Source organism: Stegastes partitus, unplaced genomic scaffold (genome assembly GCF_000690725.1).
Source record: "Stegastes partitus isolate 25-593 unplaced genomic scaffold, Stegastes_partitus-1.0.2 Scaffold660, whole genome shotgun sequence".
Taxonomy (NCBI): domain Eukaryota; kingdom Metazoa; phylum Chordata; class Actinopteri; family Pomacentridae; genus Stegastes; species Stegastes partitus.
The window spans coordinates 1,736-23,134 of record NW_007578391.1 but is presented as its reverse complement, the minus strand read 5'-3'; the positions used below and the strand labels follow the sequence as shown (position 1 = coordinate 23,134).

At 43.7% G+C, this 21,399-nt stretch overlaps 4 protein-coding genes across 5 annotated transcripts in view; 1 reads left to right on the top strand and 3 right to left on the bottom strand.

Annotated features, from left to right (window-relative positions):
- The window catches only part of LOC103363436 (arf-GAP with dual PH domain-containing protein 1-like), a 22,189-nt gene extending 19,169 nt beyond the window's left edge, over window positions 1-3,020 (bottom strand). The window contains exons 1-3 of the mRNA XM_008290205.1: window positions 2,726-3,020; window positions 1,340-1,470; window positions 700-791 (exon numbers count right to left, since the gene is read on the bottom strand). Of these exons, the coding sequence (XP_008288427.1) occupies window positions 700-791; window positions 1,340-1,470; window positions 2,726-2,816 (314 nt within the window). The 5' untranslated portion in view covers window positions 2,817-3,020. The remainder of the gene's footprint in view (window positions 1-699; window positions 792-1,339; window positions 1,471-2,725) is intronic.
- A 2,654-nt stretch (window positions 3,021-5,674) lies between these two features.
- rnps1 (RNA binding protein S1, serine-rich domain) lies at window positions 5,675-9,149 on the bottom strand. Its single transcript, XM_008290204.1, has 7 exons — window positions 9,083-9,149; window positions 7,705-7,851; window positions 7,405-7,590; window positions 7,188-7,293; window positions 6,474-6,627; window positions 6,246-6,387; window positions 5,675-6,149 (listed from the first exon to the last, which is right to left on the bottom strand). Coding segments are annotated over exons 1-7 (843 nt in total). The 5' UTR covers window positions 9,085-9,149; the 3' UTR covers window positions 5,675-6,043.
- A 44-nt stretch (window positions 9,150-9,193) lies between these two features.
- LOC103363434 (uncharacterized) lies at window positions 9,194-13,183 on the top strand. 2 transcript variants are annotated; one of them, XM_008290202.1, is made up of 4 exons: window positions 9,194-9,333; window positions 10,472-11,136; window positions 11,250-11,363; window positions 11,845-13,183. In XM_008290202.1, exons 2-4 carry the CDS (start codon window positions 10,516-10,518, stop codon window positions 12,796-12,798), a joined length of 1,689 nt encoding a protein of 562 aa, XP_008288424.1. In that variant the 5' UTR covers window positions 9,194-9,333; window positions 10,472-10,515; the 3' UTR covers window positions 12,799-13,183. The 2 variants fall into 2 exon arrangements, with proteins under 2 accessions (XP_008288424.1, XP_008288423.1); XM_008290201.1 differs by having other exon boundaries at window positions 11,250-11,402.
- Window positions 13,184-14,298: 1,115 nt separating this feature from the next.
- On the bottom strand, window positions 14,299-19,426 carry LOC103363433 (cytochrome P450 2K1-like). The gene is made up of 9 exons (XM_008290200.1): window positions 19,229-19,426; window positions 18,944-19,106; window positions 17,356-17,505; window positions 16,893-17,053; window positions 15,378-15,557; window positions 15,166-15,292; window positions 14,882-15,066; window positions 14,631-14,772; window positions 14,299-14,544 (listed from the first exon to the last, which is right to left on the bottom strand). The coding sequence occupies exons 1-9, from the start codon at window positions 19,424-19,426 to the stop codon at window positions 14,357-14,359; spliced, it is 1,494 nt and encodes a 497-aa protein (XP_008288422.1). The 3' UTR covers window positions 14,299-14,356.
- Between the last annotated feature and the right edge of the window lie 1,973 nt (window positions 19,427-21,399).

Below are 21,399 nucleotides of genomic sequence, written 5' to 3'. Positions count from 1 at the left end.
ACATGAAGGAAATGAAGGAGATGAAGAATACATGAAGAACACATAATGGAGATGAAGGACACATGAAGGAGATGATGAACACATGAAGGATACATGAAGGACACATAAATGACGCATGAAGGACGCAAGAAGGAGATGAAGAATACATGAAAGAGATGAAGGACACATGAATGACACATGAAGGAAATGGAGGACAAATTAAGGAGATGAAGGACACATGCAGGAGATGAAGGACACATGAATGACACAAAAAGGAGTTGATGACCACATGAAGGACACATGAAAGAGATGGAGGACACATAAAGGAGATGAAGGACACATGAAGAACACATGAAGGAGTTGATGGATACATGAAGGACACATGAAGGACACATGAAGGACACATGAAGGAAACATTACCACTAATGAACCAAACTAAACCAACTAAACTAAGTGCAGGTCTGTTCTGGGATTCTAACCTGCAGTTCAGCATTTTGTCGCAGCTTGTTGTTGTTTACATCAATAAGAATCTGACTTCAGCTGTTGTGCCTCTTTATTGTAGCTGCCACTTAATTTTACTGACATGTTGTGTTTTACTGACAAAACCTTTAAGCAAACTTTTTATATCATCCTAATCTGCCTCATAAGCTGTGCTTGGGTTCTGACGGACCATCAGCTGGAGGCGTGGAGCTGTGGAGCAGCAGAGGAAGCATCACTTACATGCAGTCTTTGTAGGTGGGACAGTAGTAGAAGGCAGGAACCAGCTGTTCATACTTGGCCTTGGCAGCGTAGTTACCCACAGAGTCCATAAACTGCAGAGGAGGGAAGCATCCATGATGTTTGTCAGCGTGGATCTGAGTGTTGAGGTGCTTACTGGAGCTCTGAGTGGATCACTGTTCTAATGAATTAGTGTTTGGTGGCTGCTCAAAGGGAGACGCTGATTCATTCTCTGTGTTCAACAGAAACACACAAATCAAGGACGGAAAGCGACGAAGGCGACGCAGGAAGAGAAGGAGCTGGTTGCAAAACAAACCACCAACTTTTCTGTTGCACAAATTCACGCAAGCACCCAGTTCATCTCACACAGCGGCACGTCTAAACACAACACATGTACGTCTCACTGTTGCCTGTTTTAAAAGGATTTCTGAGCTGGACTCACACACACCAAACACACAGAGCCAGTTGTTGTGCCGACCAGCTGCTGGTTCAGGCCTTTCAGATCGGCCTCGGCTCATACTGATGACTCGTCTTATTCTTCCAGACAGTGATGCTCAGACTGTGAGGAGGCTGGATGGCAAACAGAGGCAGAGTAAAAGTGACTCTGCATATATATATATCAACAGCTAACATTTGTTCCCACCTCCAGCTCAGAGGAGCTCCAGGGATCCAGCAGCAGAGACTTGACCTTGCTGATCTGAGCAATGTTTCTGTGGAGGCCTGAGCAGCTGTGACACACAAACACACCCAGCGTGTAGGACGCCCACTCCGGATCTGCAAGACAGGACGAAGACGATTTTAAAAACTAAGTTAAACTCAAAAAATCAACACAACTGCAACAGCAGCAACTAAACCAGCAGCTTAAACATTAACACAAGTAGACAGAAACATCAGACTGGTGCCTAAAAGAAGGAGCAACAAAAGGATGGACAGACGTCTGACAGGATAAGAACAGAGTCCACAGGAGGGTCGAAACCTGAAGGAATGACAGACAAATACATATTGAGTCATTTGTCTAATTGGTTTTAATGTGAATACTAGAGACCGCGTTTCAAACAAGAGTTCACAGCAGACAGGAAGCAGGTTGGCGGACGGCAGAGAGCTTTGTTTTACTGCTCAAGACATTTGGTTTGGTTCCCAAGAAGCTCATCAAAAAAGGAAAAGCGCTTGTTTGTCTTTATAAGTCGTGAAGCACGACAAGATGCAAAACAGCGCAGGACGATGCTGCAGAACAGACGTGAGCAGCCACACAGACGCCCTTAACGCTCCTCCTAATCTTCAGAATCTTAACTCTGATCAATGCAGGTGAGTTCACAGCTCTTCAGCCTAAAGAAGACTGGGTGGTCAGACGAGGTTTCAGCTCACAGACATGCAACAGCAGCACAAGAACAAAGAACTTCCTCGAGCATAAATAGAAAGCTGCAAACTGTGCAAAGCAGACAAGGCTCTGATGTGTGGCTAACTGATTGGCAGATAAAGAGCATGGAAGCAGAATAACACACAATCCACAATATAAAAATGCATGAAGATTAAAATCGGACACTTGACTAACCTGATAACCAGGAGATCTGAAAGAAGGGACTTTAAGAAAACTCAAATCAGTGCTGTTTGATTGGCTGCTCTCCTGTTTTATGAGCTGGTAGAGCTTTAACTCAGAGTTCATGAGAGGAGAACACTTCACAAACCACACCTGTTTGCATTTGTGGATGTCTGAGGTTGATAAGTGTGAACCAACTCCCCATTCAGCACTGCATACATGAAGGAGTGTCTACATTACTAATTTACTAAAACTGAAGTGCTACAAGTCCACAACTGGTTTAAAAACTAATTATTGCTCCTGAATGAGAGTCCTCATCGCTGTGATGTGTGAGGATCTATAACATGTCAGCTGTTCTAGGTTTCCTAACCTGCCTCCCTCAAACTAAACCACTCTGAAGCTGTGGCATCCAGTTAATCATCTGCAGCTCACGGAAATGTAAAGGAACGAGCAGAATGCGCGTCTAAGCAGGAAAAAGGAGCCTGAAGTCACCTGCAGCTCCGCAGTCCGCGCAGCTTCCGTTCCCAGCTTTAGCCAGCAGCTGATTCAAGCGCTGCCTGCTGCTTTCTGGGTCTGAAGCCATGGTTCCGATGGTTCGGGAGATTCTGCTGCTTCGCCTTTTCAGCGGCTGAAATCTTCAAACTTCATACATCGAGAGTCGGACCGCAGCCGGAGACGCGCCGGACGGAGTGCGTAAAAGTGCGTAAAAGCGTCCAAACAGCTGCTGGAGGAGGATGGAGGCTGATGGAGGCGGAGGAGGAGGTCTGAAGTCTCAGTTCGGCTGATGTTGTAGAACCCGTCCAGATCCTACTGACACATTAAAGTGCTCTGAGTGTTGCAGTGAGACACCCAGCGGTCATTCTGGTGACGCAGATCTCCGCCCACAGTCAGACCACGTTCTGCAGAGCGCAGATATTTAATGTGCATGGGCAGGCACAGGGTGGTTTCACACTCTGAGGGAAGTGAACTCAGTGTGGTTCTGAAGGGCCTGAAGGTCCAACACATCTGACAACAAACCCACAAACTCTTAAAGATTTCATACATATGGACCTAAAATGTTTTCTGTACCGAGGTTTGGTGCCTCGAGGTGGATAGAATCAGACAAGAAATTCCATTTATTCCTAAAACAGCTCATTTTAATCCTCAGGTCCTCTACCAGAACCTCGAAGTTTGAGGTTTCTGGACCTCTGGTGTCCTACCTGGACGAGTCAGACTTCATCTCCACATCTGCTTCAGCCGCTTCTGTTTCAAACTCGGCCCAGGTGTCCCTGTACAGTGCTGTTTCACATAACACGGCACGAAAAACCCAAATGGACTCCCATCTATCCGTCTTCTTCACCTATCTGGGTTTGGGTGGTGGAGGCAGCAGTATCGATCCATAATGCTAATGATAAATACTCTGTCACTTCTTGCCTTTGTGCTCAGTTTAGAATGTGTTTTGACTGTTGGGATTAATTCCTCCTCGTTAATGAAAAGATGTTTTAGTCCTTTTACATGAAACCAGGGCTGCTGAAGTTAAGTAAAGTTAGAAAGATATTCACAGATTCGCGGTTCCCGTGACAAAAAGTAATTAACGGAACATTGCTTTCAGAAAAACAACACTTATATCTGAGGCCAGTTATGTAGACTGCAAGCTACAGCTCGATTTTAAACATTACAAGCCGCCCTTCGTACGCGACGACTTCAACTGACTCCAATGCGCTGTCGGCTCTGGCTCGGTAGAGCAGGGACCGTCTACAAAGTGCAATACTGAAGAGAGATGCTACAAAAAAAATCAATAGTGTTGCCAAGGAATAGTGTAGGGTAAAATAAACCAACCCACACAACAATCCATCCAGGCAGGTTATACTACCATAATTATTTGAGGAAAATCTTTTTTTTATGTAATTTTTATGAATATTTCTGTCATAAAGTGTGTAATAACTTTACTATTAAAGGCTGGAATAGTACCAAAATCCCCTCACATATAATCAAACTCCTTTTGTTTGTACTACAACAGTTATTTGGGGAAAATATGTTCTAATGTAATTTTTTTAATGAATTTTATAGACATAAAATGTGTAATAACTATGTTATTAGAGGTTGTAGTAGTACAAAAATCCCCTCAGGCATTATTGAGCTCCTTTTATTTATACCACAACAATCATTTTGGGAAAATCTTGTTTTCTGTAATTTTAATGAATATTTCTGTCATAAAATGTGTAATAACTATGTTATTAAAGGCTGGAATAGTACCAAAATCCCTTCACATATAATTGAGCTCCTACAACTACACTGATTGTTATCATATAGCATGTTACTATTATCAGTACTATTGTTATCATTAGTATTTATTTATATTGCTATTAGTAATAGTAGTAGTAGTAGTAGTAGCAGTATTACACCGTGCTGCTATCCTATCTAACAGTTTGCTTCCTTTGTTCCTTGTTTACTGCTTTTTTCTGAATTGATGTGTGCTGCTGTCTTTGTCGGTGTTGTGCTGCTGCTAGAACAATAATTTCTCTGAGGTACCCTAATAAGGGATCAGTAAGGTTCTACCTAATCTAATCTGATCTGCCACCCTACGGAGAAAGCTCATCCAGCTTGTAACCACGATCTCATTCTTTCTGTCGCTAGTCGGAGCTCATGATCATAGCCGGGGGTTGGAATGTAGACCACCACGACAGTCCAGTACAACGCCAGCAGCAAATGTCTACGATACTATTAAAAACAGACCTCTGTCCAAATGGGCTGGCTGGCTGCTGGTGGTTCCACAGTTTACTGGGACACCTGATGGATCCCTGTCATGAAGGTAGTTTCCCCTACCTGCTGTGAAGATGTTCTGTTGTGTCCCGTCCTGCCTGCAGCTCGTCTGGTTGGGTTCATGAGTCAGGAGCAACCTACAAAATAACCCCGAGTCCATCGCAGCCATTAAAATACCATCAGGTTTACAGAAATAGAAGGACATGATCTCAGAGTGTCTGCTGGTAACCAGAACAGCAGGTACGACGCGCTGCTGTAGGTTCACCTTAATCCAAGTCTAAACCCAAACTTAACATGTGAGCTGCAGGTGTCTCAGCTAAACGGTTTTACTCTGTTTCTGAGATGAATGTTTTAAAAGTCTGACGATGCATAAAAAGGTACCATGTTGCACTAAATGTACCGTTTAAATTTGCCTTTCACAAACCAAAACATGTACAGTGAGGTTGCTGCTCATCATGTTTAGGCTGATGCTGAACCTGAGGATGTTTAGAGCCCAACAGAGCACAGCGCAGAAACACACATCAGGGGATTGTAAAGCAAATGTAATCGCTGTGAACATGTTGCTGTGTTTGTATAAGAAAGACTCCAGGTGTGTTTTGGGCACACACATTAAATGTTCTGCAGATCCCAGTGAGGTTCGACTGAGACGACAAACCTCGCAGGTGTTTGACCAAGAAGGAGAACGGTGAGGAACTTTCAGAATCTCGATGTTTCTGCATTTTTATTTTTCAAAATGTCTAAAAAGTCAATACATGGTAAAAAGAAGACAGTTTAAACAGAACATTGGTAGATCTCAGTGGAGTCCAAACCCAGCCTGAAAGAACATAAATACTGAGCCAGTTTCTCAGAATCAACTTAGCAAATATGAAAAAAAAAGACAACTTACATTTTCATTAAAAAAAAAAAAAAAAGCATTTTTGCTACCTACACACACAGATGTTCAGGTCGGCTACAATGCAGATGGTTTTGTTTCTGGTGAGTCCATAAAGTCTGGGAGAACAGGTTCTACAGCTGATCTGGTGCCACAGAATCTAAGAGATCAGAAGGTATCTGGAGGTGGAAAACCGTCTATCTGGAGGAGTTGGAGCTGGAGCGAGAGCGGTGACGCCTGCGACCAGGAGATCTGGAGCGAGAGCGGCGCCGAGCTGGAGAACGCCTCCTCGGGGAGCGAGACCTGCGACGACACGAAGACAAAACACACAGAAAGGTTCAGACGGCTTCATGGTCCAAACCGAAGAACATAAACGTACTAAAAAGATCATTCTCCGACCTCCTCCTCATCCGCGGTGGGCTGCGACGCCACATGGGTGGAGGTGGAGGCATCCGGCGAGGGGGAGAAGGTCGGCGAGGCGGAGGACGGATCCGCTGAGTCAGCACAGCAGAAGCAGTGATTTCCTGACCGTCGATCTGACCTGTTGAGCAGACACCACACAACGTTACACAACATTAACACACATCGGTCTGACTATGTGAGGTATGGCGTGAACATGCTGCCCACCTCCATCCATGTGCTTCAGGGCCTTCTGGGCCTCCTCAGGGGTCTCAAACTCCACATAGGCGTGGCCTCTGGGCAGGTGTGGGTGGAGCCTGTCCATTGGGAGGTCAACCATCTTTATTTTCCCATAAGTAGAGAAGATCTCCTGGATGTGGTCCTGTTGAACAACACGTATGTTATTTGATCTTGTTGATGTACGACATCATCTGGACTCAGCACATGAAATAAACTGCTACAACGACACTAACACGCCTGTTTATTCAACACAAACACACTTAATCAATATAATGGAATCATCTCAGAAATTCTATTTTTCTTTTCCATTTTAGTCCAGAGTTTTCTAAAAAAAATAAAAATAAAAAAAATCAAACTTTTAAATATTTCACCTCATGTGTAGTTAGTCTGAAATACATTTTCACTTTGTTTAAATAACTGAGACGATTTTAAACTTTTTGAGATGCACTGACGCATCCAGAAGTTCCATTAGACTCCAGCACACTGTCTAACTTGCAGAGAAAAATGTATTAATAAGATGTTTTGGTGCCGTTTGCCTGATGAAGGTCCAGCATCTAAACATCAGGCCACTAAATGTACCTTTGAAAGTTAGTTTCCTAACGTCTGGCTGAAAATTTCTGAGATGCAGCTGTAATCTGAAGTTATATTTAATCATATTTATGTTTACGGCTCCATAAAGCTTCATCTTGTTTCTCAGCTGACCTTGGTTACGTTCCTGGTCAGACGCCCCAAATGAACTTTGGTTGGTTTGGGACTGGGGCTTCTTTTCCTGCGTTCCTTGTCATCGCCTCTCTTCTGTGTTTTAGAGCTGCAGGATCACAATCAAACCCTCAATAACTTGATCAGGACTCAAACAAGTGAACATAAAAGAGATGACAGAAATAAATATTGTGTAATTACATCAAATTGAACGACTTACGCTGAGCGAGAGCGGCGACGGTTGTCGTGGCGTCTGCGGCTGGGGCTGGGGGAGCCTGAGGAGCTGGAAGAGGAGGAGGATCGAGAGCTAGAAGAACCAGAGTGGCTGGACCCAGAAGAACTAGATCCACTTGAGGAACCTGAGCTGGAACCAGAGCTGCTGCTGGAAGTAGAGCTGGATCTGGACCTGGTCACAGTCAAAACATAAGGAGAATAGATTACATTAGAAATTATCCACAGACAGATTGTATCTCCAACGCGACCATAAATAAAAAAGGCGTGAGGCATTTAGAGAGCGAACCTGCTGCTGCTGCTGCCAGTGGAAGCACTGCGACGTTTCTTCGCTTTGTCCCGTCCTCTCTCCTTCTCTCCTTCCTTGGTACCAGTCTTTTCTTTGCCTCTTTCTTTTGTTTTTTCCTCCTCCTTCCGTTTTGTAGGTGATGGAGCCCTAAAGTCACAAAGAAAACGACTGTCACTTTGATATCTTTACTCTGAGAAAGGTCTAAGGCAACTACAGCTTCAACGATTAGTAGATTACTTGTCAACTATTATGATAAAAGTCAAAGTCCTCCGATTGCAGCTTCTTAAACGTGAACATTTTCTGGCTACTTTACTTTTCTGTGACAGTAGTTGTGAAAGAAACATTTGAGGACAATTCATTCCCATTTTGCACTATTTTGTGTCATTTTATAATCCAAACAACTTATAGAATAACTGAAAAGGAAAATAATTATTGTCATTATAAAAGTCACAATTATACAAAATAAAGATATCAGATTGCTCGTCCAACAGCTAAAATTATTCAAACTATAACGATACAAATCAGGATTTTATTGAGAAAAATAGGAAAATTCCCTTTTATTTTACAGAAAAATAAGCCTCATCAACACAAGATGATCCAGTAATGTGCTTGTGGCAGTAAATACAATGGAAAGACTGAAACCAAAGGGAAGTAATTGACCACAGAATCTATTATTAATGGTTCAGGTTCGTTTGGAAGCAAAAAAAAAGCACATGACTCGACTGACAGAAGTAGAGTGAAGCCATCTTAAACTATTTAGCATGCATTGATCATAGGAAATCTTTGTTAGATTTCCATGTATAATTTTGCAGAGTCTTAACTCTATCTAGGTACACACACAGAAACACTGTAAGATCTTAACCTTGACAATAAAATTAGTCAGACTAATTTGTATTACAGATAATATTGTAAGCTCTTAAACTTAACATTTACGTTATTGGGATGAATTAATAAAAAAAATTAATGACATTGTAGGGTCTCAACTTTAATGTTTAATTTCATCCATCAGGTAAATTAATGTTTTATATTATTTTGTCTGATGGTTAAAGACGTGACTTTACTGTAAACGTTACAGGGGCTTTAATGTTATCGTAACATTAGTATAATTTGTAGTTACTGCAGTTATCAATGAAACTCCTAGTTTTTTGGATTACTTTACTGCTCTAACGGACAGAAATCCGCCGCCATTGAATTTCATTCAACTCAAAACAACGAGCGGCTCCGCGGGGCTGCAGCTGCCGATCACCCTCCGCCTTAAAGATCGACATACATGCTGCTGAATACCATCAGAAAACACCACTCAACTCTCCGTACGGCCTGATTTACCTGCTTGATTCGAAACTACCACATTTACAAACGAATAGAAGCTCAAACTTACATTTCTCTAAAACGACGTGCTGCCACTTCCCCGCTAAAGGCCTGTCGCAGGGTGATGACGACAACCGGAAGTTACGTAGCCACCTGCGCGCCACTTACAAGTCATTTGTTTATTTTACGTTGTTTTCTGTAAAATGTGAGTTTCTGTAAGTGAAACCGCAGCGTGGCTGTGTACAAACGAACCGTTTCATCATGACTGAAGGGATTTAAACCAACAGGAAACACCAGCACAGCTTCCGTCCTGTCGCCGCGGTGAGAGCATCACTTTAAAGCGCTGTTAGCTTTGATCGTTAGCTAGCTCAGCTATCCGGCTGCTACTGATGAACTTAATTCCAAGTTACTGTTCTGCATTCTGCCTCCACGGTGAAGGACAGGTTGTAATAAATCAGTGTCGTTCTGTTTTCAATCTGGGCACAAACATGTGAGTAGTAATCAGTCACCATGTCGCCTGGTTGCTCAATAAAATATGCATTTAATGTTAAGAAATGTATGTTTTCGTGTGTGTGTGTCACTGTAGTTATCTGAGTTCTGCACTTGAAAAGATTATGTGTCCATGCCAACCTTGGAAACGTATACATACCGAATAAACTGCAGCATTGCCCTCTGTTCAGTCATTGATTTGGTCTTTTTTGGTTTTAACAATATGAATTACACGAGAAAAGCGGTTTTTTGTTGTTGTTTTTTTTGTTTTTTTACTGTGATGTGCTAATAAACGTGTTAGTATAACGTGACACAATAATATATTTTTATAACTAGAAAAAAAATCTCGTGGTAAAATATATATTCATATAGTACATTATGTTGGGAAAACACTAACATCACGATATTTTTGTTTTTCTGCAGTTTAACAAATTACTAGTAGTGTCATCACTTGAATAACTCTTTTTGCAAAAAGTGAATCATTTCACTATAATTACCCAGAATCTTTTAGGGGATTGCATCTGCATAGAAAATATTATTATTATTTTTTTTTTTTAAGTTGAAAACAGCTGTTTGGTTCCTTTTTCATGTGGTGTAACGCTGGCAAAGACATCCAAAATATTTTTTGTTCTCACTTTGCACTGATGCTGCTTTAAATGATTTAAACAAATTCGTTGTGGCGTCTCATGCAGTGGCAAGAAGCTGCTGACCGGGTACCTTTCTTTGGTCAGTGTAAATTCTGAAATGATATATTGTGCCACCTACCTCATAGTGATCCCATTTGAAACTGAGCAGAACTTCTTAGTAAAAGTAGTACTAAAACTCACTGCATCTCTGATATTTTCGGAAACTAGTGGACACCCATAGCAGCAGCACCTATAGTCACACAACTCACAGTTTTTAAATTGATTTCTTATGGTTAAACATACACTAAGTGTTGGTAACAATTTGATTTGTATTTTTCTTCTAGAGATCACCAGCTGAACTTGAACGGTTGTTCTGGACTGAGACACTATGGGTCGGCTGGATGATGCTGCCAAACACAAGGTGGTGGAGCTGAGGAAGGCTGGTCTGAGTTTCCGTAAGATCAAAGCTGTGCTGGAGCTGGAGAACATCAAGGTCTCTGCTCAGGCCATCTACCTGTTCCTGAGGGAGTTCCAGGGGAGGCCACCGGGGAGGGTCAGACCCGTGGAGGCAGGAAGCAGCACATCACCAGCACAGGTGCAGGCTCGAACTGGGTCGATGCAGGAGAGCTGGAGTAACATTCATCTCCAGAACCTGTTGCGGGAGGCGTCTCATCATGCCAGCTTTGCAACAGCTGCAGACTTTGCCAAACAGGCTTCCACAAATTCAGAAGCTACAGCAAATTCATCCGGATCTGTGGAGAACATTGGAGGCAGCAGGCCGGAACAGCAGAGTGAACGAAATAAGGAAGAGAACGACATCCAGATTGTTAGCGTCACGTCTCTTGCACAGCACAGCCAACAACGAGCTCCCCAGTCCTCAGGCACGAGGTCAGAGACGGGAGCTGCGTCTTCCCTCATGAGGAGGAGAGTCACACCTTCTCCAGCCACCAGCTCAATGCTGGCAGCTCGAAAGAGACTTTTGGATAAAGCTCTGTCACACAGGATGAAGGTATGTGTCAACCTAAACACAAGCTCTCTTGTCACAATCTTAACTGTTTGGAATTACTGTTTTGCCACAAACTTCACTTTCAGTGATATCTTGCAAACGTTGTGTTTCAACAGTCGTTCCACCAGGTGGCATCGATGTTGAGGCGAGACCACTCAAGTGTCCAAGGTGCTGATCTGAGGACTGCTCTGCCACAGCAGCCTGAAACCTACGATCTGACCACTGACAAGGTGACAACAGCACAAACCTCAAATGCCAAAATGGGTCTGGTAATTATCTTTATTCACCTCAACTACAGTGAGATTTTATTGTAGTCAAACAGTACCTGTTTAGTCCAGAGTTATGTTTGAATAATACGTTTTCCAGTCTTTATACCTGCATCTGTATCTTTTTCTGTGTTTTTGCTGGTTCTCAGCTGATGGCAGCTGTATTTTCATACATTGTGAGGTCCTTATTGTTTCTGTTATTCCTTAATTTGTATTGTTTGTGTTTTTTAAAAAACGTATTCTTGGCCAAACAACCACAAATAACTGAAACAGAGTGGCAGGTTGATTTGTGGACATTAAGGTCAACACAATAATTGGGTTTGTTCTCTCCTGATTCTGGGAGCCTCATCAAGTCTCTGTCTGTTGCTGAACATTTGGTCACACACATTTGGAACATTTGTCTTCACGACACTGGTTTTAACTAGATGTTTTCCATCTTGCTCAGACTGTTATGGAGGGTCAGCCTGGAGGTGGCAGCACCCCCAGACGTTTTCTCACCCAGAGACCAGGACTGTCTGTTCGCTCCCTTCACCCTCCTCCTCGTGTTGGGATTCGTCTTCTGAACCGGCCACTACCACCTTTAGCTTCCTCCGCTCCTGGAGCTGCCGTTATCCGCCTACATGCTCCTGGAGCTCAGGCTGCCAGTCGCAGTGAGGGGAATCCGAGTTCACAGCAGGCGGTCCAGGATGCCGCAGGCAGAGGTTTGCAGGATCAGATTCAGACGCTGGGCTCCGAGGTGCGCAGCTTGGGCTTGGCGGTGAAGATGCTGGTGGAGCAGCACTGCCGGCTGGAGAGGGAGCAGGCGCAGCAAACGCAGATTCAGAAGCAGATCCTCAACACTCTGCAGACTCTAGCCTCCAAAGTTGGACAGTGTAGCAGCGTTCAGCAGCAGCACAACAAAACTCCGTCACCCTCCGCATTGCCGGCAGCTTCTGCTCCAACCTCCTTCAGCCAGGACTCCTTCAGTTTCAGTCAAGGCACGTACACTCCGTGCAGCCAAAGCCAGCCCGGCTACAACTCTTTGGAAAGTTTAGAGAATGTGGAGGCCTTCAAACTGCCAGGACTGAGCCCTGCAAGCATCAATGGGTTTCCACCTTGTAGCAATGCTGAGAGCCTTCCTCTCACTCACACCCCCCCTCAGTCACAACCATATGCAGCTGCATATTCACAGCAAACCAGCCAAGCCCTCATGTCTCCCTACACACAGTCCTACGTGTCCACATACAGCCAGTCGCATTCTCAGACTTTCAGAGCGTCACAGAGTAAAACATCTGATTTCCCCAGCAGCTGTTCAGTGAGCTCCTTCCAGGACTGCAGTGTTTCCACGCCGACCATGATGAACGCGACCCACACCTCACAGGATCAGCAGATCAACGTCATCAAGGTGGAAGGACCTTAGAAGGTTTGGATTCCATGCAGTGTTTGGGGACGATAAGGGCTCAGATGCGCTTTTGGAGTGATTGTTTAATTGTTATTAAAGGCACATGTTTTTTTTACAGTTAACAAATAATGTAGCATTTTTTAATTTATTTATTTCCAAAGTGAATTTTCAGACGACATGAAGAGCAATAGAGTAAATGGATTACAGTGCTTTTGTAATAATACCACGAATTGTCTTTTCAAAAGACAAAGAATCCAAATTCAAAAAATGATCATTTGTCATTTTTGTGAAAACACTTCCTGTTAATTTTGTATGAGTTTATCTTGTATCAGTAGGGCTGGAATTATTGACTGTCTGTGCTGACTGATTAAAAAATAAAGAGCTGGTTGTGATCCAAAACATGTTCGCCGCTCAGTGAGCAGACTGTGAAAAGTCATTATGGAGAAGTTAAGAATGTTTGTGAACAGAGAAAAGCCGAACTTCACCGAACTGTTGAACTTTTTTTTTGTGTGTTTTCTTTGTCAGAACTCAGAAAATCTGTGTCTGTGATTCACGTTTCCATTTCAGACGTTCCTTAGCTAACCAGCAGCCTGGCAGTGGAAGATGACACACAGTGTTCAGGGTGGACAGACGGTGCAGTTCGGTTTCACACCAACCAACGTGTCACTTATTTTAAGCATTTCACTGCGTCTGTGGCACTTTCTGTCAGTACGCTCCATCTCTGCTCCAGCCTTCTCTTTCTTCAGACCTTAAATTTCACCTGATTAGAACATTATCAGTGAAGAACAGCGTGGTAACCCTCCACCCAGAAAACCCTCATTAAGCTGCAGCATCGCCTGAACTATTAATCCGCCCTGCATGCTGAGGAATAGTTCAGAATCAGAAGCGTTTTAAAAAAAATTTAGTTTTTATAGTTGTCTTTAAAAACCTAGTTTGCATCGATGCAAACTTTTCCTGCAACTCTTCTTCCTCTAACTTTGGTTTTCAGAGAAGAAACCCTCCAGGTTTAATGGCATCAGTGCTGTTTGGTGATTTCCTACCGTTGGATTCTCAGACAGACCACAGCAGTATGAGAACATGGACAAGGAACAATAGACTGTGAAGCTGGGTTATTAGTACCGATGAGAAACGACAAACTAAGTCCATTAATTAACAGCCGTGTGTATAATTCTGACATATAATGAGGAGACGTTTCAGAGAAAACTGATGCTTTGAGAGAAGAGTGTTTACATTCAGTTTATTGGCATTAACAAGGCTGCTGAGCTGTATGCGATGGTGAGTAAAGTCGAACTTGAATTAGAGGCTCAATACTATCGGCAACCACAACATTCACAGTTAAAGTTTGTGTAATATCATGACATCATTTTCTTGGTTTATAGTGATAAAGGTTTTTATTGCCACCCATATCATTATAACCTGTTGTATATTTTACAACACACAGCAAGCTTACTTGGTCTTCCATCTCCTTGATAACATCAGTGTGCATTTGATTTGTAGCTGGTTTCTGTCTGCTGGTGACATTTCTACACACAATTCTCACCAACTAAAGACCAAAACAACCAATCAGGAGTCTTCGTCACTGGCGGCTGACGGCACACAGCTCTTGAGGAGAAGGAGAGAGTGTGAATCCCACAAGTGGCGTCAGATCCAGCTCATCCTCTGAAACTCCGGGTGGAGCGGTGAAACGGAAGCGCTGCAGGAGGGAAGTGAAGAAGAGGAAGAGCTCCATTCTGGCCAGACCCTCTCCAAGACAAGCCCTGCGGCCTGCAAGACCAGAACAGCTCAGCATGATCCTACACGTACAAGCACAAGACATCTTCAGAGAACCAGCTCCAGCAGAGACGTCCTACCTGCAGAAAAGGGCATGAAGGCGTCCCTCCGGATAAACTTGCCCTCCTCGTTCAGGAAATGAGCAGGATTGAAGGTGTGCGGGCTCTCCCATTCACTCTCATCATGTAGGACAGAAGTCAGCAGAGGAAACACTGTGGTTCCCTGCAGGCAAGGAGCAGAGCAGGTCTGTCATTTAAAGAACCTTAAGAAGTCAGAGGTGAATGAACAGCAAAGATTCAGCTTTAAGGGTAAAGAGTGGTGACCAGCTGACCTTTCTGATGAAGTATCCCTGGAAGGTGACGTCCTGGCTGGTTGTGTGAGGGAGGGCCATGGGGACGATGTTAGCTAGCCTCTGGGACTCGTGGATCACAGCGTCGGTGAACGGCAGTTTCTTCCTGTCCTCCATCCGGACCTGGCGACTCCCAACCACCCTGCTCAGCTCCTCCTGCACCTGCTCTGAATTAATATTGAATATGTTAACCTGTGAAGCTCCTTTATCCCCAGTTTTATGTGGACACTGTGAACTGAGACGAGCCTGTAGGTGAATGTCTGCACCTTGAATATGAGGATATTTGGCCATGAAAAGCAGACACCACTGCAGGGAATGTCCTGTCGTATCGGTTCCAGCAGCAAACAGATTTATCACGCTGTAGAGCATGTTGTCATCGTGGTAGTGTGAGTTCTGGAGGCACATGCAAGAAGAGGGAATATACTTATTGATCTGCATTGTCTGCCTGGGAGTGACCCAGTGGAGTTGGATTCCTCACCTCTGGATGTTGCTGACGGATGAGAAATGCATCAACAAAGCATCTGCACATGTCAGGGTTGAGAGTCCCCTTCAGATCTGCTATTATCCTCCTTATGTTCGACTTGTTGTTTTCCACGTTTTTCATCAGAATCCTCCAGTTTTTGAGGAAAGGGCCCAGCCAGGGGAATACGTTGTATATCTGCAATGATGCAAATGCAGTTAAAGCCACAAGATCTTCGGCTCCTGCTGGATTAATTCAGCTCCTCATTTGGTTGCTATACTTCAATAGAAAACATCCATCCATCCATCCATTATCTATACACCGCTTAATCCTCACTAGGGTGGCGGGAGGGCTGCAGCCTATCCCAGCTGACTCAGGGTGAAGGCAGGTTCACCTGGACAGGTAACCAGTCTATCACAGGGCTACACTTAGAGACAGACAACCAAGCACACTCACATTCACACCTACGGACAATTTAGAATCACCAATTAACCTCAGCATGTTTCTGGACTGTGGGAGGAAGCCGGAGAACCCGGAGAGAACCCACGCTGCACGGGGAGAACATGCAAACTCCACTCAGAAAGATCCCGGTGCCCCCACCGGGACGCGAACCGGCGACCTTTTCGCTGCGAGGCAACAGTGCTACAAACTGCGCCACCTTGCAACCCCAATAGAAAACATACTTGGCTTTATTTTACATGTTGTCGTTTCAACATCGGTTTGTGAAAATATCCTGAGAGGTTATATCCTGGAGAGAACTCTATGATTTGGAAGGAGACCAGTGTCAAGTAAAGAAGAGTTTCAAGTCCATCACATTGCTGCGGGGAACGTTCATACTTTTATTGCTTATGTGATGTTTGTATATAAAGTTTTCTTCAGACTGTGTTGTTGTTTAGATGAAGGTATAGAAGCTGAAACGTTGAAGTCAGATTCAGCTTCAACATGAAGTAATATTTTATGCATGTTGTTCCTTTAGTACAGGGGTCTCAAACTCCGGTCCTCGAGGACCGCAATCCTGCATGTTCTAGATGTTTCCCTCTTCCAACACACCAGATTCAGATGATCAGCTCATCATCAAGCTCTGCAGAAGCCTGATAACGATCCTGATCATTTGAAGCAGGTGTGTTGGAAGAGAGAAACATCTAAAACTTGCAGGATTGCGGCCCTCGAGGACCGAAGTTCGAGACGCCTGCTTTAGTACTTTCAAATGAATTAAGTTTTTGTTGCTAATATGAACAAGAATATATATTTAATTTGGTCACAGCAGGTCAGCTGAACATAAAAAGGATGTAAATTCTGCCTACAGGCAAATACTAATACTAAATAAGAACAATAAACTAGAATAAAGTTTCTGGTAAATTGCCAAATAATTACTTAGATTTAAATCTATAGCTCCACCAATCAGATCATTAATATTCTCACCAAAATTACACTGTGCTTTCCAGGAAAACTTTTAGGAAATGCTCAGCTATGTTTTGTTTTGATTTTTAGAACTTTTAGTGAATTAAAATGTTCCTTGTGATCATTAGGTACCATGATGGAAGCTGATCCCGTCAGATGGATGGTCTCTTTGTCTGCTTCCACCATAGCTCGTAAAACCGGGTCGTCGTAGTCAAACCTCTTTCCAAACATTAGAGTCGATATAATGTTTGACGCAGCATAATGAATTGCCTGAGCGTTGCTGAAGGGTTTACCTGGTACAAAAAAAAAAGAAACTGTTAAGGTCCACCAGACCAAAGAAAGCCGCTAAAGACTGAGATTCAAATCTACAGAGGACATTTTGAACATTCAGTGGCATTAAAGCTAATAAAGGGTCAGCATAGATTCTAATTATGTGTAATTATTTTGCTATATATCTTTTAGTTTGGGTAAAAACAACATCAACTCTTGGGTGACACCACTTTGACCCTATAAATCTGGTGTATTAACAGAGGTGTGCAGAGCTTTATAACAGAGCTTATGTTAAGATGACATTAACTTTATTGAAAATTCGCACCTTTGTGTTGCTCAAATTCCTCAATCAGGTACTGACATTCCTCAGTGATTCTTCCTTCACTGATCCTGCGGCCCATTCCAAAATCCTTCAGTGTGGTTAAAGCAAACCGCCTCATTTCTCGCCACGAGTCTCCATTGGAAAATAAAATGCCTGAAACAAAGCATATTTAGTGTTTTTAACCAGGCCAGGAACAGTCAATAAGAGAACCGAGGGGGGAGATTAGAGAGGGGAAGGGTAGCTGTAAGAGGAGGATGGAAGAGCAGCTGCAGCAGAATGATGTCAATGGTGTCTGGAGCAGTCTGAAAACAATCTCTGGACACAACAACTCCAGACCTGTGCTGGCTCAGGAGTGGGTGGATGACCTAAACAGGTTTTTCAAGAGGTTTGAACAGCCATCCTCCCCTCCTCCCATTCAACCAGCCCTGCAGCAACCTCCTCCTCCGACTGGAACAGCTATCCAAAGGACTCACAGCCCAACCTCCCTCCCTGCTGCTCTTCCACGACCTCCCAGTCCACTCACCACCCCCATATCCAGTGTAGCTCTCTACAGCAGAGGTAAAGAGTGAGTCCAGGCTGAAGGTCAAGAGGGCAATAGGCCTGGATGGCATAGGCTCAAGGCTCCTCAAGTCCTGCGCTAGGCAACTGTGCGGGATTGTGGAGCACATGTTTAACATGAGCCTGAGGCAGCAAAAGGTGCCGTTGCTGTGGAAGACATCCTGCACAAAATCACCCCAACATCCAGGTACTTACAAGTACCTGGATGTTCACCTGAACAACAACCTGGACTGGACTGTAAACACTCAGGCTCTGTACAAAAAAGGCCAGCGCAGACTCCACCCACTGCGCAGACTGAGATCCTTCGGTGTGCAGGAAGGCCTCCAAAGGACTTTCTACAACTCGGTGGTGACATCAGCCATTTTTTATGGTGTGGTTTGATGGAGCAGCAGCATCACGGCTACTGAGGGGAAGAGTCTGAACAAACTGTTGAAGAAGGCCGGCTCCGTCCTGGGCTGCGGTCTCGATCCTGTGGAGGTGGTGGGTGACAGGAGGATGATGACAAAGCTGTCATCATCATGGACATTACCTCCCACCCCCCTACATGGGACTGTACGAGCCCTGGAAAGCTCCATCAGTGCCAGGCTTCTTCACCCACGCTGTACCAAAGAGAGGTAGCGCAGGTCCTTCCTCCCCTCTGCTGTGAGACTCTACAACCAGCTGTGCTCCCAGTAGACCAACAACGTGCAATATCCCTGTTTTTAATATAACAATAACCAATACTCACATTTACATTCAAAAATATTTATTTATGTTACAGTGGTTATTTGCACTATTTCACGACATGTTGGTATGTATGTATATATTGGCTTTTGCACTGTTTATTATTGTTATATCTGGATTTGCACTGTTCTTTTTATATGCGTATTTTTATACTTACATTTGTGCTGTTTTTTTTACATGTACATTTTCCTGTCGAGTATTTGTGTATCTCTGTGTGTACTGCTGCTGACAACACTGAATTTCTCCACTGTGAGATCAATAAAGGCACATCTTATCTTATCTTAACTTAACTCTGGAAACCTTCTCTTACCGTGTCCTTGGTTGAAATCATGGAAAACAGGAGTGATTTCTCTGTTTCCAAACTCGACAGCGTGGCTGACCAGAGCCTGTTTGACAGCTCTGTAACCGGCCAGAACCACCACCTTCTGAGGTCCAAGGTAGACTGTGAACACTGGCCCATATTTTTTGGAAAGCTACAAGGAAGTAATGCAGGTACAGGTGAGACTCACAACAAATGTGGTTCATACGTAAAAACAGTCTGTCAGCAGGGAATGAACAGAACTGTATTGTTCAAGACAAGCAACAGATTTCTTACATCAAAAAGCACTTTGTCCAGTCTCTTGAGATCCAGCTGAAGCAGGTTTCCGAGCAGAGGAAAAGCTCTGGGTCCTGGAGGCTCCCGGTTCTGTTCTCTGGAGCTGAAGCTGGACTGGAAAAGGTGAAACAGCAGCAGCAGCAGCATGACTCCCAGCAGAGAGGCAGAAGTAGAGCACTGCAGTAGATCCTCCAACATGGTGCTCAGTCACCTGGAAGCTTGTTCCAGATCAACTGGCGATCCGATCAGCTGGTGTTCCCAGCGTTTCTGAGACAGGTGTTTCGTAGGCGTGGCTTTTCAGGACCCCTTACCGACTAACCAGGAAATAAACAATCTGACACGTTAGTCACGTAAAATGAGATATCTGCTGTATTTTTCTTTTCAGTCTTGACAAATATATCTGGAAACAAGAGCCTTCTCATTCTAAAAGTCAGGCCGCTGTCGGGCTCGATGAAGGAAACTAGGTGAGCGCAGTCGGACCCGCTGGAGCTGTGATCGCTCATTGATCACTATTAAAACATGTTAGTAGGAAAGCAACAGAGACAGGAGACCAACCCAGTGTGTACGTTATTCTGACATGAAGGTTACAAACCGTGTGGTAACAGACCGCCAAGTGTTCAGTATAACATCAATACATTGATACGATGTAGGCTGATTTAGATCAGATTGCGCGACACTGGCTTATTTAAATTCACAAAAATGAAATGTTTCACAGGATAGAAAAGTGTTCCAGGTTAACTGAGGATGTATTTACCCTCCAGATGATCCGTTTGCAAAGTCGTCACAATCAGACCTGTGTGTGTGAAGATAAGGATATAAAGACATAAAGAAGACCTCGGCGACAAAAGTAATAAAGTCTACATCCATGCCAATATTATCTACAGACAGCAAAACCAAACATACTGACCAAAATTTAAAAAAAAAAAAAAAAAGAAAGAAACATGTATTTTTTTAAGTCCGGTGGGAGGATTTGAAACCACTTCGTTCAGATGCAAAAACACGGTGTCGGTGTTTTACGCACTGTGCCACCCATCAGCTCAATTACACTACCTGTTCATTTCTGACCCATTTCCTCCATAGAGATCGTTTCCATTTGGCTAGATGTTTAACACCTGGTGATTACCCAGGAAACACGCCCAGATCAACTGTCACAACTTAACATCCAGAGATACGGAGCAGAACTTCACGCTTAACTCAGGTTTGTTCACCGAAACACACTCAGCACAGCATCAGTCTGGTTTGATAGAATCATCAGAACAAACGGAGGCCACGTTGTCAGAACAACTCATAAAGAAAACACTACAAACACGTCCAGTCCTCCACGTCGTGATCTGTAATTTCAAACGATGTTAATTCGCGAACACACGCAGACAATGGACCGGAACCTCCATCAAAAAGACAGAATATTAGTGTTTTATAGGCTTTACATGACGAGCTACAGGCGCCTACTGGTGCTGTTAAACTACCGGTAAACCTGAACGTTAAATATTCCTGTCAGAAATACGACAACAGGATCACTTCAGTGTCTGTGCAGACCAAAGAGGACCAGCAACATGTCATTACATAAAAATACTCTCAAACATACAGTTCACTGTCCAGCCACGATGTGACCTCCACATGTCCAGACTGTGTGCTGAAGATATGCAGTGTTTTGTTGAGTAGGAATGAGAATCCAGTTTGTTAAGTGTGAAGTGTTATTCATTGTGTTTTCTAAGAAGTGACAGAAAAAAAAATACAGTCAGCGGTTCAGTTTGTGTGACATTACAGTCTAGGACGTGGAGGACTGGACGTGTCTGTAGTGTTTCCTCAGTGAGGAGTTCTGTTGGTTCTGATGATTCTATCAAACCAGACTAATGCTGTGCTGCGTGTTGTTGTGGTGGGAGACTGATGTGTGTGTTTCAGTGAACAGACCCGAGTTAAGCGTGAAGTTCTGCTCTGGATCTCTGACACTGAATGTACAGACGAACACACAACACAACACAACACAGTGTGCTTCTATGTCGTGTGTTTTGCTGGTCAGACTATCATATGTTTTGTGTTTCAACAGGCAGCGTGTGTCTGTGTTAAGTTGAGACTATCACCAGTTGATCTGGGCGTGTTTCCTGAGTAATCACCAGGTGTTAAACACCTGACAGAATAGAAATGATCTATAGGAATGAGAATGATTCTTA

Coding starts and splice junctions, on each gene's coding strand:
- rnps1 (XM_008290204.1), bottom strand. Junction 7,294..7,404: donor CGTCGCCGCTCTCGCTCAGC/GTAAGTCGTTCA, acceptor GTGATCCTGCAG/CTCTAAAACACAGAAGAGAG. Junction 6,388..6,473: donor CCTGAAGCACATGGATGGAG/GTGGGCAGCATG, acceptor TCTGCTCAACAG/GTCAGATCGACGGTCAGGAA.
- LOC103363434 (XM_008290201.1), top strand. CDS start 10,516: ATGGGTCGGCTGGATGATGCTGCCAAACACAAGGTGGTGGAGCTGAGG. Junction 11,137..11,249: donor CTCTGTCACACAGGATGAAG/GTATGTGTCAAC, acceptor GTGTTTCAACAG/TCGTTCCACCAGGTGGCATC. Junction 11,403..11,844: donor CAAATGCCAAAATGGGTCTG/GTAATTATCTTT, acceptor CATCTTGCTCAG/ACTGTTATGGAGGGTCAGCC.
- LOC103363433 (XM_008290200.1), bottom strand. CDS start 19,426: ATGTTGGAGGATCTACTGCAGTGCTCTACTTCTGCCTCTCTGCTGGGA. Junction 19,107..19,228: donor TGGACAAAGTGCTTTTTGAT/GTAAGAAATCTG, acceptor ACTTCCTTGTAG/CTTTCCAAAAAATATGGGCC. Junction 17,506..18,943: donor TGATTTCAACCAAGGACACG/GTAAGAGAAGGT, acceptor GCTTTGTTTCAG/GCATTTTATTTTCCAATGGA.